Here is an 18734-nt window from a genome sequence, read left to right as displayed (position 1 = left end):
ACCTTTCAGCAGGACAAAAACCTACAACACAAAGCCAAATCTACACTGGAATTGCTTACCAAGAAGAGAGTGAATGTTCCTGAGTGGCCAAGTAAAAGTTTTGACTTAAATCTGCTTGAAAATCTATGCAAGACTTGAAATGGCTGTCAGGCCATGATCCCCCAACATCTTGACAGAGCGTGAAGAATTATGAAAAGAGTAATGGGCTAATGTTGCACAATCCAGGTGTGGAAAGCTCTTAGAGACTTACCCAAGAAGAATCACAGTTGTAATCGATGCCAGAGGTGTTTCTAACATGTATTGACTCAGGGAGCTGAATACTTAAGCAACAACTACAAATTTTTCCTCCACTTTGACGATACAGAGTATTTTGTGTAGATGGTAGACTTTTTTTTTTATTAAATACATTTTAATCTCACTTTGTAACACAATAAAATGGGAAGAAGTCCAAGGGGTATGAATACTTTTGTAAGGCACTATAAAGCATCACTGTCTGAACCACTGTAGTCTGTCAGTCCTGCTGTTGTTGTCAGATTTAGGTGTTGGGGAAGCCCAATTGAGCACACAGTTAATGGAAATGGCATATAGCGTAATAATGCCATCAATTCCACTCCGGGTCCCATCAATTCAGCTATTACGACCTGTACTAGTCTAGTCCGTCTTTGATGTACTGCTATGCTTACGTGTGCATAACCACACGGGAGTTTTTTCTCTCTCTCTCTTTTCAGATGTTGTCAGAGGAGTGTATGCATGACGGTGAGGATATGTACAGTACGCATGTATGAGTTCATATGTGCACATCTCCGTCTATGTTAACACGCCGTCTGGAAGTCATCTCTTGCGACTAGATGTCTTTGGCATGAATTAAAGCTTAGCCATAAATCGGGAACCTGCGGCAACAGAGGGATTGGCGAAGAATGAGAATCGTCCCTTGTGGTCTGAACAGTCTAAATCAACATTCACCTTCCCCTAGTATCTGCCCTCTCTCAGTGACTTGCGCCTCTTTGTGTTCCAGGCTGACATTCTAGAGGAGAAGGCATAAATAACATATGGGGAAGGATGCAGTGACCACCAAAGCTCTTGGGTATTCAATGATCAAGGATGCTGCCAGAATAGCAAGCACTTCCATCTCCCAGAGCACAAGTGGCTCTTTGGACTTTATAAAAAGCTCAATGGTGCTTTGGTTTTTGTTCCAGGGAGAGAGAGAACAGACACATTAACATTCCACCCACTTATAATGCCTGTATTGAGATCTCTGATTAGAACATGGTGTCATTTTGTACCTGCCTAATACTGCGGGTAATGGTTTGCCATAGAAATACGTTGTGGAGCATGATATCATCTGTGATTATACTTCTCTATGAATTGAGTTGCTATTCTCATCCCCTTATGAAAATGTCACAAATGACAGGAGAGTTCTCACAGTGGGCTCCTCATGTACAAACATGCATCACTTTTGCGGCAGTTTGTCTTTCTCTCGTCCCGTTGGAGGCAGCAGGAAGAATTGACACAACAAAGTAACTCTTTTGGTTCTTTACCATTGATTTAGTTGAAAAACTAATCTATATCTCCTGCTGATTTCAAGCTCTAAATAGCTGTATTTGGGTGCTTGCCTTGCAATCATTCCACAACAGCATGCAAGTGAACTTGTGTAATTAAGCTCCACCATCCTCTGTGAATCCCATCCAGGGAATGGGACTTTAATTCTACACTAATTGAGGCCCTCGCAGGGGACAGGCAAGGTATCAATGGCTCCTTGAGGGTTGGTGGACTGCTGAGAAGGAAGATTACAGTGGGTAACTGGTTCTCCACAGCGCAGTCAGACATGCCTACTCACCACCAACTCCCTCCACCCGTCCCCAAGGTCTCATATAGGAAAACCCGAGCCTCGACCAAAACAAACCATGCATATTGGCTTACGAGAAAGTTAATGATTGTTTATTCTTTGTTGTTCTGAGAAGTAGGGGAGCAGGTGGGCTGATTGATTGGCTTAATTTATGCTGATATCTATTGTAATTGTTACTGTTGTTGACAGCTGTTCCGTCAGCTCCAGTGAGATGGTAGACCATAGGGAGCTAGAGGCACCCGCTGATGCTATGTCTAATAAGCGGATCCATTTGTAAATATGATTTATTTATTCAGGAGTTATGAGAGGTGTGTATGCTTTGCGTTTTGCTGAGCCAATGGGGCTAAGCTAAGGCATGCAGCCCCATCAGAATTGTCTCCTTAGTTTTTGGTGACAGTTGTTTTGTGTGTAATAACATCGGCAAATAGCGTCGCTGCAATACCTCGTTGCTTTCATGCTCACTTTACCAGAGGTGATGTGAAAAGAATTGACTGTGAGGAGCGCCTGTCGCAGGACGCCGTCATGGACGCCGTCTCCCACTTTCCCCATTTCAGTGACAAATCTGACAGCTCTGATGCCGCAGAGATTCAGGTAATGGTTTGCTGCTGTTGTCTTAGGGAGTTGTCTTGAGTTATACCTGCCTATCACACGTCTGCATGGGGGATCTTCAGAGACGCAGAGAGTCACAGGCTGCTCATAAAAATAGCTCCTGTTCTGTTCCAAGTGTTGTAAAGCATCTCTGTCAATGGTTTAGGGTTTAGTTTAGATGCTGCCTAAGCCGCATCAAGCAGGTTTCACATTGTTCTATACTTAGAAGAATGGCTTGTCAGAAGTCATTGTTTTCCAATGGAGGAGTGCAGAGGTTCAGAAAGAATTCAAGCTAAAGGCTTGTTAAAATGTGCAAAAATAATGAGAAAGCTTAATCAATAGTACAATATATCAACCTAAAAGATATGTACAGTTGAACAGTGCATGGTTCATGCACCACATACAGTAGGGCATGCGATTTTGCCAGCTTACGGTTCTCTTTGAAACAGCGTTTGACTAGTAAGCCAAGTCATTTTGCTTGCTTGGTTGAAGCTATGCTAGACCCTTTATGATTTATTGAGGTTTCTAACCATGGCCAATTACATACAAATTCTCTCCTTGTTTTGCTATGACGCCGGAGAGCACCTTGGCCCTGCAAAACAACACTTTGTTGCTTTGTTTGCATAAAAAATGGCAACCTTGTGTGATTCTTGTCTTGCGTGCTAATGTTTCCCCTTAGCGGGCAGGGTAGTGCTCCATTTACCTATTAGATCACTGGCACGCCAAAACCAAGCCCGTTTTTCCCTTATTCATCAGGGGTAACACTTGGCACAAGAATGCTCGTATGCTCTTAAAACCAATGTTTTAGGAATTTATATCAATGGAATCACACAATAACATTCCATACAGATGCTTGTCAGAAGAGGCCAGACGTTAACGGGGTATAAAGTACAGCAGTATACAAAGGTTACTATTATCAAATGGATATTATATCAAATACGAGGTGGCATGTTATCAATGAAAATTCTGATCTACAGTAGGCCTATCAGAGATAACATGCCTTTGGTTAAATCGTTGATATTTTGACTGCTGATTTAATGCTTGTAATAAAAACCAGAAACTGTGATTTTGTTTCTCAAATATTTATAGCTTATCTCTGGTTTACTTATTTATCATTTGTTCAGACAATACAGGTCACCCTGGTGAAGGAAATGGTCTACTGAGAAGAGGAAGTAGTGGACTCTGTCGGAATGTGTTTTTTGGTGAGCATTGTCCTCTGGTGGACGGAAAAGTAATAGACATGTTTGATAATGGAGTGCCTCCACCAGAACGCAGTCAGTGTCATTGTCCCCACATTTTCTCTTTATCCTTACACAGGAAATGTAGCTTACTGTACAATCAGATTCTACATTAATAATGTATCCAGTGCTTAATCATAAACGGTTGTTCTGATCCGTATGTACCCACAAAATGACGCATGGTTGGCAGTACTGTAGGTGACCCCAGTGTTTGTATTACTATGTAAAATAAATGTATGTCCTCCAAAGCCATGCATCTCTAGGGAGGGGGGTGGGCCGCTGTCTTACATGTCGGGTACACATCAGCACTTTGAAATACAACAGCGGAAATGGATCCGCTCACAGCTTTACATTGATTAATTCAAAGGTGTCAAAAGGAAGGTCTTCCGAATATACATTACGACAATTTAAGAGTCATGAAATTCTGCAGTGTGGCCTTGGAGCAGGAGAGGGAAGGCAATGCCAGAGAGAGAGAAAACGAGTGAGAGAGAGAGAGAGAGAGAGAGAGAGAGAGAGAGAGAGAGAGAGAGAGAGAGAGAGAGAGAGAGAGAGAGAGAGAGAGAGAGAGAGAGAGAGAGGCAAATCCTTTACTTCTACTTTGCTGCCGTTTCCTCTGCTCAAGGTCAGAGAGTGCTCTGCTAGGCTCGGTGGCCGCAGCTGGTGTCTACGGGGATGTGGATTGTAATCAATTCTAACATTTCAAGGGGAAAATGATGAGAACGAGTCGCTCAAAGGAAGACAGATGAGAGAGGGCCGCCACAAACATACAGATCAATAATATGCATAGCCCAAAGGACAAAATACAATAAATAACAATTTTAATCGATGAGCTTGAATGGGATTGGAGTGGAAAGAAAATGACAGTACTCTGAGAAATGTGCAGCGGGTGGACACAAACATAAAGGCATAGACACATCTGGCTTTCATGTTGATATCAAATGTCTGTTAGAAATAAAATAGAACTGATCTTGAGAAGGATTCACAACGAATCCAGATAATTAACCAGGATAATAACATTACATTTACATCATTTATTTTGTCATTTAGCAGACGCTCTTATCCAGAGCCACTTAGTGTCTCCTTCAAGTTACAGTAGTTGTTGATGCTGTTAGGACACTCTATTGCATAGTCACTGTTCAGGATATCAATGCGCATTCAGCCTTGAGTTTGTAAATCTACTATAATTGCACTTTGAAGAAATGATTGGTTCAACCTTGTGCTCAGATGTTCCTTGTGATATTATAGAGTATGCTCGTAATCCAAAGTCATACACAGGCAAGGCCACAAATGTGTCATCTAATATGCTCCTATTGTGTTTTGTAACCATGGCCATAGAACCAATTTAATTGATACAAGACTACGCCATAAATTACAAACCAAGTCACATTGACACATTAACCTTATTACCTCATGTCATCTCACTATGACAACCATGAGAAACATAGTGTATCGGCTTTATAGAAGTGTACACTCCATGTGGACAGATCACATCTTGGATCCACTCCAATCTGCCAGTCCTGACTGACTAACACTACATGGGGTGGCTCTATGGTTTCCGCTGCTCTCTCATAGCCCTGTCTTTCTGTGCTCAATGCAGCGAGACACTCTAATACCACTGGATCCCCCTATGAGGGCACTAAAGCATAGGTGTCACTCCACAAACCGAGTAGTGTTTCAGACAGGGGGGTTAATGCTGTGAGTCAACCTCTACAAAGATGTGAAGGTTTAGGAGTCAGGGTTCAGGTCTGGATTTGGAGGGTACTAGGGAGGGTGGGGGTGAAAGGCTAGAGGGGTGTTGAGGGGGGGGGGGGTCTGTGCTGACTTCTGATTCAGTCGATGTGATGGCAGCATAAAGGCGGGTGAGAAGCTGTCAGTTCCTTTAAGACGATAATCCGGGAAATCTTTGCCAGTGACAAATGGGGCGATGGAACCTGCCATCTTTAAATTACAGAAGAAAAAAAACGGGCAACTTCACCTGACAGCAACAAATGAGGCTTGTGCCTGGGCTCCTGTACAATCACACAGATCTAAACCCATCTGATGCCCTAATCCCCCTGAAATAACCCCACTGGGAATATCAGACAATCTCCGCACACCCTGTCTGAGAATGTGTGTATAAGAGAAGAATGTGTGTGTGTGTGTGTGTGTGTGTGTGTGTGTGTGTGTGTGTGTGTGTTTGTGTGTGTGTGTGTGTGTGTGTGTGTGTGTGTGTGTGTGTGTGTGTGTGTGTGTGTGTGTGTGTGTGTGTGTGTGTGTGTGTGTGTGTGTGTATGTGCGTACATGTGCACACACAAGTACGTGCTCAGTGAACTCTGTCAGACATTGTAGTGGGGATGGGAGAGGTGGCATTGAAATATGACAGTTCTCACTTCGATTGAAGTCTGCCCGTAGCCTGAGCGCTGGGAGACACAGAGAGATCACTCTCACACAGAAAAGGAGACGCTTTAGGACAGAGCTCTGTTGAAATGTGATTAGAGTGACTGTCAGAAGTACGCAGCTCTCCAAAGCTTCACCTCACAGGGAGCTCAGAGGTGACTGCCTGAGTGAGGCTGAAGGATTGAGGAGTGTGGGGGTTACCACCAAGTTACCACTTAGCTGGAGTTGGTCAGATGGCAACTTGTGCTTCACTGCCTTGAAAAACACCCACGACAACTAACTCAATGCTCAATATGAAGGAAAGAAAAAGACTGTCATCTTTCAGCTTCGAATCAAAACACAGAAACAGTGACAGACCCATTTGGATGCTGACAGAGTATATAAAGAGATACAGTACCATGTTCTTTGGAAGTAATCATCTCTACGGTGTATTTCTAAATAAATTAACTGAAGTACATAATGAGGAGAAATAACCAAAGGCTGCACTGTAACGCAGTGACAGGTCTGTATGTGAGTGTTGTTGTGAGTGTTTGGGGAGGATGGAGATGACAGAGACCGGGCTGGTGATGATGGATGAAACAGAGGGGACTGTTATGCACAGGACCATGACAAGGCATACATCCTCCCATGAACTGAGTGAAGAATATAGCTGAAAAACCTCCAACTCCCAGCACCATCACTACCCCTGAAAATCTACAAAATGGCTGCACTGATCCGCGAGGTGTTTATAATTCACCCTGCCATGCCTGCTACTCCGTAGGACTGTAAGCGTGCAGTGGAAATGATGGGGGATTCCTGCCATCATGATTCAGGTTGGATTGAGAGAAACGTGTTGATTATACCCAATCATCCCTCCCGCTGAGTGTGGCACAAAAGTATTAGGAGCATCGGAGAGGTAGGGGGAGTAAATCTTGTCATAGTTTTATTATAAAACTTTGAGAAAAAGTATTAAATATTACACTGATCATGCTCTATATTACAAGCAGCTCCCCTCTCAACCAATAGTGTTCAGTTTCTCAGATCCAATGAAACGGTAATAAATTACACACTTTTCCTGTTTTTACAGGTGAAAAGACAATAGAGCATACAACAACTGTACAGGACATGGAAAATAACAAGAACACATCTAGAAATATGAATTATGCAAGGCTGATGAAAAACACACGTAAAATCAAATATCCTCCTACAGTCCAACATGATATTTGAACGTCTATTTTGAGAGCATTCGTTCAACACCACAAACCAGGGATAATTCACACAGACAATTCACAGGGAATGGAGACTACTTGAGTGGTTTTATAATACAGGGTACCATTCCTGGCGGAAACCAGTTCATAAACATGACCGTGCGAGTATAGCAAGAAAGGCAGAGGGAACAGTCAACAGTCCATCTTTGACCCTTTGTGAGCGCCGGCTGCAGGGATGCTGTTGAGGCCTGGTGAAGGCAGAGGAGGAAGCTGTGGTATTGGAAGGAATGGTAACCTCCCATTATAATGACAGTGTTGGCTGTGAGCAGGCCAGACCAGAGACAGAGAGAGCCCTGCCCAGCACTGCCCCCGCTCAGGAATGTCCTTCACAATCATATCAGTCTTGCTCTTTCTGTCCCTCTACACTCTTCATCCCAAGCCACTGATGGAGAGCAGGCTGAGGAGGAGGAGGAAAAACAACTCCCTGGTCATGAGTGCCCCTGACCAGACCAGACCTCTCTCTCTGTATGGGGCCATCCCTCTCTGGGGAGCAGGGGGAGACGTAGGATCTTTATGATCTACAGCAAACAACATCCTATACTCTTGCCATGCTCTTCCTGTTTCTCTCCCTGCTGGCTGGAAGTAAGTTGCCTTTGCTGTCTGTACAATTGGCTATCCCATTGCCTTCCACAGGGCCACTAGTGCAAATGGGATTTACCATAATGTAGCTGCGATCTACAGTACTTCATAGCACTAACTGGTGCTAAAAATGAAGGTGGGGGTCACGAGAGAGGGAGCGGGGGAGTGGAGGGACACTGACATTTTCTCAAACAAACCAAACAGAGCTGGTCTGGATGGTGAGAGCAGGGGCAGAGTAAACAGAGTGAAGTATGCAGCAGTCCTTTTCAGAGGCCTTTGTTGGTCTGCTCTGCTCCCCCCTAATGTCTGTCTGGTCCCACCACGCCAGGCTCTGTGACTAATTAGCATTCTGAAAAAGTATGTCGAGAGAAAGTCGACAACCTCAACCCTGGCTACCCCCTCTTCCCTCCCAACTATTCCGCCAGCTCTCGCCCACCACTTCTCTCCACATCTCCCACCTGGCCAGGCAGAGGAAATAAAGCATCTTCTCTGACCCGGCCCCATCCACACCTCCCTTTACTAGCCTGCAGACATTGATTTTCATTAATGAGTGGTGGAAGTCTGGGGGATCCTCTGTGGCTATACCCAGCGCTAGTTAATGATTTGGCATCATATCTACCCGGTGTGAAGGGACCTAGGTTCAGTGCTGCTGGTCCAATAGACAGAGGATGTTTACTTATCATTATGATGGATGGGGAAAGAACATACGGTATCCCGGCAACTGTCAGAATTGCACCAATATTTTCACAAGACACTTGGAGGATACATTACAATATGGGTAAGCAAATGTTATTTTCTCATATACAAATAGGTAATGTATTCACAACATGAAGATGTATGGAATGTACACATGTACTGTAAGTACTGTATCTCGTTACACAATAAAGCACCAATTACGAACCATGACAGATAGAGGGACCAGGCCTGATAAGTGCATATGAGAGTTGTGATCAAGTTTGAAAGTGTTACATGTATAATGTACAGTCTAATGATTGAATCTGCTGAGTGTTTGTGGTAGGCATACCTCTACATGTAGAGAGCTTGAATCATGGCGCACATGCAGCACACAAAGCCCATGGTACACCTGACAAATGCGAAATAACATGTGGGCCAAAATAACTTAAAATGTCATCTGAAACCCAGATGCCTTTAAATATAATAAAAAACATTAGTGAGCTAAAATGCAGATCTTCTTAGAGCTCTTTTGATGTCGACAATGTCTGGACATACAACACATGCATTTACACAGAGAGTGTCCTGCAATCATTTGTTGCACTGTATTTCCAGTTATGAGAAGAAGCTGCTTTAGCATGAATGTCTTTGCCCACATTGCCATCATTAGCACAACGTGTCCACAAACACGGAGATGATTCTCTTTTATTTCGCTAATCACTGTTAGTCAAGTACTCCAGGAACAAAGACTGCGCCTCAGTTCTCTTATGCATTATGGCCCAAAAATGTATTTTTGAACCACAGTGTCCCTTTAGAGTTGTAGCGCATATTATGCAATTTCCCTCCAATTTGCAGCTAGAGGCTCATGGGAATAAGGAGTCCTCCGATCTTATATCTTTTTGCCACTGCAGGACTTGCAGCACTGCTGTCCGTAGAACTTGTGATTGCACACACTGTGCTGAGGAACCAGGTGACACCAGCTGAAGAAGTCAACACAGGACGGTTCGTCTGACGGAGAGAGGATCAGGGGGGTCGTGTTAATAGACGCGCGCCAACAAAAAATGTCAGACAGAACTTTACAATCGTTTCTATGAGTGGTTGAATTAGTTCACCTTTGAATGTTGGCGCAGGAGCTGGAACGTGGGCAGGTACGTGAACAGGAGGAGCAGGACAGAAGTGTGTGTTGCAGGCCCGGGATGTTACAGATCTCTGGTGGTTCAGGCAACCAGCTGCAGGACGTCCCTGTCTCAGACACTGGATAGAACGGGACTGTACCCCTCCCCCACAGGATACAGAACACTGAGAGAGAGAGAGAGAGAGAGAGAGAGAGAGAGAGAGAGAGAGAGAGAGAGAGAGAGAGAGAGAGAGAGAGAGAGAGAGAGAGAGAGAGAGAGAGAGAGAGAGAGAGAGAGAGAGAGAGAGAGAGAGAGAGAGAGAGAGGTTGAAGATTGCACATAGAATAGATTACGAATGCATACACCATGTCCTTTACCTCCAAGCTATGTCTAGGGAGAGGAGAGAGAGCCTACGTGCATACAGACATCACAGGCCCCCTGATCAAGGGGAAGTCAGATGTCAGACTGTAAGAGGTTGCCTTGGTAGATACTACATACATATACATGAATATCACCCCCTTTGGGCCTGACAACAGAGCGAGAGAGAGCGAGAGGATGCTTCACTAAATCCATATCCATTCAACATGAATCCCCATCATGTCTGGGAGAACAGGCAGGGTGGATGGAGAGTGGATATGCGTACCTGCTGCCAAGGAGAAGAGTACCAGCCCAGGACCACTGCACTGGCTGTCCTTCCTGGGACGACAAGTCGAGGCTCTGGGCACGGCCCCCTGCTGCAGGTCTGCTGGAGATCCCCAGAGGGTTTGGGAAGGTTCCTGCACCTTCTCATAGGGAAGTCTGTGTAGTCCCCCTGTGAATCCCTCTCCCCACAACGCAGCTCTCTCCTTCTGACACCTGGGCCACAGGATGTGGAGCACTGAGGAGTGAATGGCCAGAGGAGGCACCATTAGCGAAAAGAGAACGGAGAGAATAAGACAACGTGAGAACCCTCAGAGAGAAATACAGCTGGTCCCCCAGTGGAGAGAACAAGACAAGGTCAGCCCGCATCGCCATAGCAACGGTGCTCAACGTATAAAGTGAATGTCTGAAACGTTTACATTTGGTATTGAGGCTATTTGCTTTGTTCTGACGAGGGGACACAGCATCAGCACTCTGGATGTGTATGTTTGTCGCAAATGCATTTCTGTCTAGACATTTTCAATGCATGTATTGGTTTCTTTGTGCGTCGGCGTGTACAAGGTTATACAAAGTATGTGTGGGTGTGTTTGTACAGCATGTGCGTCTGTCTCTCTGTCTCCGTGAGTCACTACCTCGCCCCAGGGTGTTGTGAACCACTGCAGCCGGTCATTTTTGGGGCAGCGACGCAGAACGCAAGTCTCTTGGGCCTTGGGTTTGAGGTGTGGCTTACACATACTGTCCGGCACCACCACAGCCTTTGCTCCGGGGTCAGTGCTTCTGCAGAACACGCCGCGCTTCCTCATCCCACGCCCACACGACTTGGAACACTGAGAGGAGAGCAGAGGAACAGACGGTCTGGTAAACTCAGCCTGAACTCATACTGGGAGGCATGCTCAGAATGAGTTGCGTCTGAACCCTGTGAAGGATGCAGTCAATAAGGGGGATGTAGTCAGTGCACTGTAAAGTGCACTCTGTCTACAGTCCGAATGACCTGTGTCTAAATCACTCTGGGCTCTCTCTACAAAGAGACACACTCAACTTGAGAAGGCCTCAGAACTCTGAAAAACAGTAGAACATAACAGCGTAGGTCAGGTATGTTCGAGGTATTGCATAAGAAGGGAAAATCATTGTATTTGTACCGTATACTGTGTACTGCTTAATAAAAAACATATACGTCAGACAATGCAGTGAAGAGAAAACGTCCCTCCCGGTATCTGCGGTATCACTGACAGACAGACGTTTACAGAAACAGCAGGTGGAGATCCCAGTCACCACCGACTCAGACGGAGAACACTGTCGCTGATCATGACTAGGCATCATAGCCTCTATAAATCCGGCCATGTCTGTTTTGCCGAGCCAACTCTAAACTGAGGGACTCACAATAATGGTGTGTGATTAATGATGATAATATGATTGAAATAGTTCTGTTATATAGTACTGTTCTCAGGCCAGTGAGTATGCAATTAACCATGTGTCCAGCAGAGGGCAGAGAAGTGTTTTCTCCATGCAATAGGCCACCACATACATTTGCTTATTAATTGCAGCGTTACCTGACATATCTCAACGTCCTATATTATCAAATTAAGAGTCCCCCCCCCCCCCCCCCCCCCCCCCCAAAAATGGCAAAATGTAATGGCAATATATGGGCATGTCGTGCAGTGTGGCCTACCTGTGACCAGGCCCCAGAGCTCCACTCAGGTGGGCAAGCCTGGGTGTGGCAAGGCTGCACCTGGGCTGGGGCGATGACGGGGCACAGGGAGTGAGCCACCACCTCCTCCCGCTGGTACGTCACCTTGCGCAAGCACTGGAGGTGACGTGTCTGTTGGCCGCCCCCACAGGACTGACTGCAGGGCCCCCAGTTCCCTGTCGTCCAGCTGGGGAGAGAAACAGAGAGAGATGTGTCAGCCCGTGTAGCAAACCAACAAACGCTCCTCGAAAAAGAGTGACTGAATTATGAGGAACAGAATGGCGGTAAACCTCTTAGAGTGACCATAAACCTGCACATAATCTCAGTCACAAACACACACTCTGCAGAATAACTGCTGTACTCAGCACAGTCAGCAGGGAACCTATCCAAACAGATGATTCGGCTGTATACGTTCCCCTCCTAACCTCTGTCATAAGCGTGTCAACCACATGACGCAGATCCCTAATCACGGCAAGGAACCACAGATTTCCTACATTTATTTTGGGTCTAAACACACCCATCACTCTCTACTCTGTGCCCACAGGAGGAACAGAGACACACGCACACACATACAGGCATATACACACGCACCCACACTCACACAAACATACTGCACATGTGCTGTAACAGCATCAGTGCCCACCTCTGCACGCAGCACACACACAAGAATCTAAACATAAACATTACATCCCTGGGGCAGACCTCCCAGCCACCCAGGACCTCTATACCAGGCGGTGTCAGAGGAAGGCCCTAAAAATGGTCAAAGCCTCCTGCCACCCAAGTCATAGACTGTTCTCTCTGCTACCGCATGGCAAACGGTACCGATGCACCAACTCTGGAACCAACAGGACCCTGAACAGCTTCTAACCCCCAAGACATAAGACTGCTAAATAGCTAGCCAAATTATCTGCATTGACAATTTTTGCACTAACTTTTTTTTTTAACTCATCACATACGCTGCTGCCACTGTTTATTATCTGTCACTTTATTCCTAGTCATATGTACATATCTACCTCAATTACCTCGTCCCCCTACACATCAACTCAGTACTGGACCCCGTGTATATAGCCAAGTCATTGTTACTAATTGTGGAACTATTGTTACTTTTATTATTACGTGTTTTACTTTACTATTATTTCTCAATTATTTTCTCTCTCTGCATTGTGGGAAGGCCCGTAAGTAAGCATTTCACAGTGAGTCAACACCTGTTGTTTACGAAGTATGTGATTAATAAAATGTGGTTTGATTTGTATACAACATACTGAAACACTGCAAGGTTTCCACCATACAGTATAAGGCTAACCTTATACAGCCGACTCTCACGTTCAGTTAACCCCTTCGCCCAACTCTCCTCTCCCCTGGCCTGGTCTGGTCTGGCTGTATGGAGGGACAGGATGCTACACTCAGTGGCTCCACCAGTTGTGGCCTTCTGGTATCTATGGATCATTCTCAGCCTCTGATGAAAGCAGCCTGCCTCGAAAATAGACTGTGTCTTGGCATTTTGGGGCAAAGGGAGATTAGCGCAAATGACTGCTCTGACAACCACATGACCAGGGGCAAGGAGGACGGACAGCTGACTCAGTCGAGTTCTGAAGCTCCGGTGCCGACCAGCCACTCCTACTGCCCTTCTGTCAGACCTTTCATTTCCCTTCAAACCCAGCTCTGATAAATAAGAGAGAAGGCTTAAACTGCAATTTTGAGGGGAGAAACACAACCCGTCTAGCAAAGCACCGGTTCAGATTTCTATTCTCTTTTTTTCCACTGCAATATAAATTTAAATATGTGCTTCAATGTTGGCTTAGCTGTAATTTCTATTTCTGGAATCTTTCAATAACTCGCATATATCCAGCCATACAATTTAACTTGAAAAATGTAGGGAATATTGAGAAATACTGGATGGCTTTACATTCATGCAGTGGTTACATTTTACTGTCATGGTAGGGGGTGCATTTCGCTGGCATACGTTGACTTTTCATCGGATGCATAATCTGATTGATAAATTACTATACTAACAATCTGTTCAAGTCTAAGGTAGCAGTGAAAGATCTTGCACAGCAACCAAAAGCACCTCAGGTTAGAACTTCAAGCACCATTCTAAACAGCAGTCTCTCCGAGCACCTCCTCCTCCTCCTCCCTGCTCTGGGCCTGCCTGCTGATGTCTCCCTGTTTCTCCCATTGTTTAGTGCACGTGCCACAACTACCCAGGAAGAGCCAGGTAAGTAACTCTACAGCTGCAGCCTGCCTACAGGGATCTTCTTCAGAGCATTAAATAAACTATAAACTAAATAAATAATCAAGTCAAATAAATAAAAAGGGAAGCAAAAGTAACATTGAGAGAGACAGACAGAAGAAAGTATAGAGAGAGAGTAGAAACGGATGCACCAGGGGAACTGCAAAACTCTTTAAGGCATTAACATTGATCTTTCCGGTGACATCCTGGGCTGGCAGATAAAGTTGGCTGCTAGTGGGCCTCGTGGTGTTTGATCTCGCCATGCCCCATACTGCACAGAAGCCAGTGGCCCTTGCAGGCAAGCCTGCATTGTCTGGTTGAGTCTCGGGCCCGAGACCAGTGCTGGGGCTGGAGTTGCTGGATTCCTGGCTGGCTAGACTGATCTGGCCCTGTGTGGATCCAGACTCTCTCTCTATAATAAAACATGGACAGACCTGTCAGCACTGCAGATAGTCGCTGGAAAGAGGCCTCTTTTACGCTCCTCCTTTTCTGTTTTGATAGCATGCCCGTACAGTTTGGAAGTATTTGTAAAAGGTGTCCCATAAATCCTGACACTTAATCAGCAGGAAACAGGGTCCCCTGATTCAGAAGTCTGGTACTGATGAACAGGACTCTGCTCTTGGATTTATGTTGATGATATCATTCACCTGGACGGTACACTTCCTCTCCAGCTCACACGGGGGGAGGTCATTAGTGGTCTGGTCCATTTAAACTTTTCCCCTGATAACAGATATAGTCTGACCCAGATTACAGGGAAGAAACCCCCCTCTCAAATGGTGGGAGCCTCACAGAAAAACAGTGGCAGCATGTTTAAGTTGTAACTGATAGCGCCCTGGCTGGTTATTAACCATCTCAGGCGGGCAGCACAGTCTCGGGTCTTAGCCTTCTATCCAGTGACAGAGCCGCCTGTGGAAATGTGACGTGGCAAAAATGTGACAGCAGCACATACCACAGAAGAAGAGAAGATGATCTCTGTGCTGCTGTCAACTGTTGACGACGTTAGTCCCCTGAGCACAGAAGAAAGTGAGTGGTTTAAGTGGTCTAGGACCAGGCCTACAACATGTCTGAGCGATAATGATGTAGAATAGAATGATGTACCAACGCACTCCCCAAGATGCAACAGTACCGTACTCACACAACAACATACACAGCAAAGGCACTCACGGACTCCCAGCAGGCTTAGAGTCGTTTCAATTACCCACTGTTATTGAACGACTTGTCAAGATTTGGACAGGGAAAGCTGCACTGGTTACTATTGTTTCTTTACGGAAGTCATATGGTCCTGATTTCCACCTCACCCACCATCACTCATATACGCTGTACTGTAACGTGAGTGTAGGGGTGGGACTTCAGACAACACAGGCAGACGACAACGAGGAGAGGATGACAGGCGGGTGGAGAGAGAGAAGACGTTTGTCATCTCTTTGTCTGCGTGTCGGGCTCAAAGAGTCTCTCGACTGACGGGTTCATGGCTGTTCCTTTTGATGCAGGGGCGTCGTAAATCGTGTCCCATAGGAGCTGAATGGATTGTCACTGGAGCAGAGCTCAAAGTGAAGCCCGTTCAATATGCCAACTTTTATTTGCAAAGTTGAGAATAGTATCCAGTGACTGAAGAAAATGGTTGGTGTTTGAAATAAATTCCTCGAAGGATGAGACCAACCAAAATGTCTGAAAGGATTGCTGGTGCCCAGTAAGTGTCTGGAAATTACTTTTACTGGTCTGTCGTGGTTGTAGAAAATTGTTGACTATCCCAATTTAGCAGACAGTCGTTAATAATGGGCTAATAAATTCCTCTGTGATCTCTGTCTGTCTTTTTCTAGCATCTTCATTCGTTCTCTCCGGTGGTGAAGACCGGTCATTGAGGAGAAATGAGAGGCTGTGGTGGTCTTCTTCAGAGCTGTCTCTGTGCTGAACCTTATCAGTGGAGCAGTACTCAGACGGCCAGGTAGAGTGAAGCTGAGCATGAGTGGGGCTGGGGCGGCTCTCTGTGGCCTAGAAGCTGTGGCTTTGAGCGGGGGCCAGCGCTGGGAATACCAGGCCGGCCTGCCCCTGTCTGGAGGGTATGTTAATCCTGTTTGGTTTGGGAGCCGGAGCCTTGGGTAGGGAACGTACAGGGCTCTCCAGCAGGACGCGTCAGGGAGAGAAGGCTGAGTAGTCCCTGCCCACAGTAAAGAGACCACACCAGTATCCCAGACCAAGCCACAGCAGCTCGCCAATGGAACTACTGCACAGACAGTAGGCTGAGGTTGTGGTATGTGTCTGTCAGAAAGAGAGAGAGAGCGAGAGAGAGACAGAGAGAGAGAGGGACAGAGAGAGAGAGAGACAGAGAGACAGAGCGAGAGAGAGAGAGAGAAACAGAGCGAGACAGAGAGAGAGAGAAACAGAGAGACAGAGCGAGAGAGACCGAGAAAGAGAGAGTTAATTACTAGGCTGGGCAGGGCTGCGTGTTGCACAGGTGAGAGCTGAGCACTGGTCTGGTCTGAGGGTTGCACTGTGTCGAGTTGACTTGGGTCCGCTGATCTTGCAAACAGATGGCCTTTGTCGAGATCTGACCTGAAAGAGAGAAAAAGAGAGAGAGAAAGAGAGCGAGGCAGAGAGACATCATTCTTATCAGTTTTCCTTGTGTTTTACAACCACTGAAAAGGTCACACAAAGCCCACTCTCTTCTCCCGTCTGAGCAACACGGGAGGGCTTGACAACTAAAGTAAAGTATGAACGAAATAGTGACAGGGTGCAGATAGCGATCTCTGCTCTAAGCTTGTCTAGAGCTCTCCGTCTGCTCTGTCTGCTGTCACCCTCCCTACGGGGATAAAGTGAATGGAGTAAGGGAGCCACTGATCCAGGCTCACATATAACAACACACACACATTCGCTGACATACATTGATGAGTGAATAGGACAGAGTACTCAGGGAGGTCTGTAAAGGACCAAGGGGAGACTGTGCAACCTTTTCACTGTCGCTTACAAAGATGCTTTTGATAAGCCAGAACGCACTTCCTGCCACCCCAATGCACGCACACACACACACACACACACACACACACACACACACACACACACACACACACACACACACACACACACACACACACACACACACACACACACACTCATGGACTTCTCTCATCCAAGGCTCACCTCCAGCACACGGGGCAGAGCAGTCGGAGCGAACCACTCCCCATGTGTAGTTGGGTTTCCTTTCACTGCGAGGCAAGGTGTACTCCCACACCACACCCGGGTTCTTACCCTGCAGCAGGATCTGAGGGAGAAGGAGAGAGGGGGAATATGACAGTGAGGTAATGGATCCGTCTTAGCAACTCGACAAGTGTGGTTAGCAGTCATTCCCCTCCCCTGCCAAAATAGACAAGTCTAAGCATACCCTGAAGTGGTTCCAAGCAATGGACCATAGAGAATGACAATGAAAAACTAAGACAAGTGAAGTGGCAGGAAACTGGTGACTTGGTGACAATGGCGTTGTGGAACTGTGTGTGTGTGTGTGTGTGTGTGTGTGTGTGTGTGTGTGTGTGTGTGTGTGTGCGTGTGCGTGTGCGTGTGTGTGTGTGTGTGTGTGTGTGTGCGTGTGCGTGCGTGCATGTGTGTGTCTGTGTGGCCCTTGTGAGGGTCCGATAGACAAAGCTCTGTGACTGAACCGAAAAGTGACCGCTTGGCAGACCTAGATGTTGAGTCATGGAGCACAGGCTGGGGTTGCTTCTAATGGAGTGGAAAGCTCTCAAAATGAAGGGCTGCTTTGTTCCCAATAGACTTGGCCATAACATTTTGGGGACAATATTCAAACCAAACTGAGGGATTTGTTGACAATGACCAGCAGCAGTGACACTGACTTAATAGATTTAGGCATGCAAGCAAATAGCAAATTCTTTACCTATGACAAGTAATTGTTTCTCATATCAAACGCTAACATGTGTCTCAAATGTTGTTGTGTATGTGACCCAGAAAGAGATACACACACACACACACATGCTTTTAAGAGTTTTACCAGCTAAATGTGCTAACAGCCTCAGCCCTCACTGTAGATTATCAATATTGTAGTCTAACTAGAGTAAAGACAGGGGGTTTACACATAAATACATCTGTACTGGGACCAAATAAAATGACTGTGCATCTGTACATCTGTCCCGTGGGCACGGTCAGCGATATGAACATTATGTGCATCCGGATAGCTCAGTGTGCATCCAAAGCTCAGTGAAGCAGGACATGAGAACGTGAGACTGCTCTGTACTGAGTTGTACGGGCTCCAAAGGCACTCTCCAGTGAGTCCACAACAGGTAACAGCAACCGAGAACCTCGGCAGTAGGCATGGTGAGAACCAAATTGGATTGAAAGAGTTATCAGAGGAGTCGTTGCAGAGAGGGTTTGGGGGAAAGAGAAAGTGAGGCGGAGAATGGTGATTTAGCTAGAACTTAATAAAGCGTTAAAGTCATGTGTGATCACTCTCCGGCCTCTAGGTCACCAGGCTGCTCGTTACGGCCCACACCTGTCACCATCGTTATGCGCAT

The 18734-nt window shown here is 46.1% G+C and overlaps 1 protein-coding gene across 1 annotated transcript in view; it reads right to left on the bottom strand.

Moving 5' to 3' along the window:
* Positions 1 to 9435: 9435 nt before the first annotated feature.
* LOC120025073 (A disintegrin and metalloproteinase with thrombospondin motifs 18-like) overlaps positions 9436 to 18734 on the bottom strand; it is a 58394-nt gene continuing 49095 nt past the window's right edge. The window contains exons 22-28 of the mRNA XM_038969508.1: positions 17356 to 17476; positions 16644 to 16770; positions 11970 to 12174; positions 10933 to 11127; positions 10305 to 10538; positions 9713 to 9845; positions 9436 to 9566 (exon numbers count right to left, since the gene is read on the bottom strand). Of these exons, the coding sequence (XP_038825436.1) occupies positions 9436 to 9566; positions 9713 to 9845; positions 10305 to 10538; positions 10933 to 11127; positions 11970 to 12174; positions 16644 to 16770; positions 17356 to 17476 (1146 nt within the window). The remainder of the gene's footprint in view (positions 9567 to 9712; positions 9846 to 10304; positions 10539 to 10932; positions 11128 to 11969; positions 12175 to 16643; positions 16771 to 17355; positions 17477 to 18734) is intronic.

This window comes from Salvelinus namaycush, chromosome 30 (assembly GCF_016432855.1).
Source record: "Salvelinus namaycush isolate Seneca chromosome 30, SaNama_1.0, whole genome shotgun sequence".
Classification (NCBI taxonomy): domain Eukaryota; kingdom Metazoa; phylum Chordata; class Actinopteri; order Salmoniformes; family Salmonidae; genus Salvelinus; species Salvelinus namaycush.
This window is presented reverse-complemented; position numbering and strand designations above follow the sequence as displayed.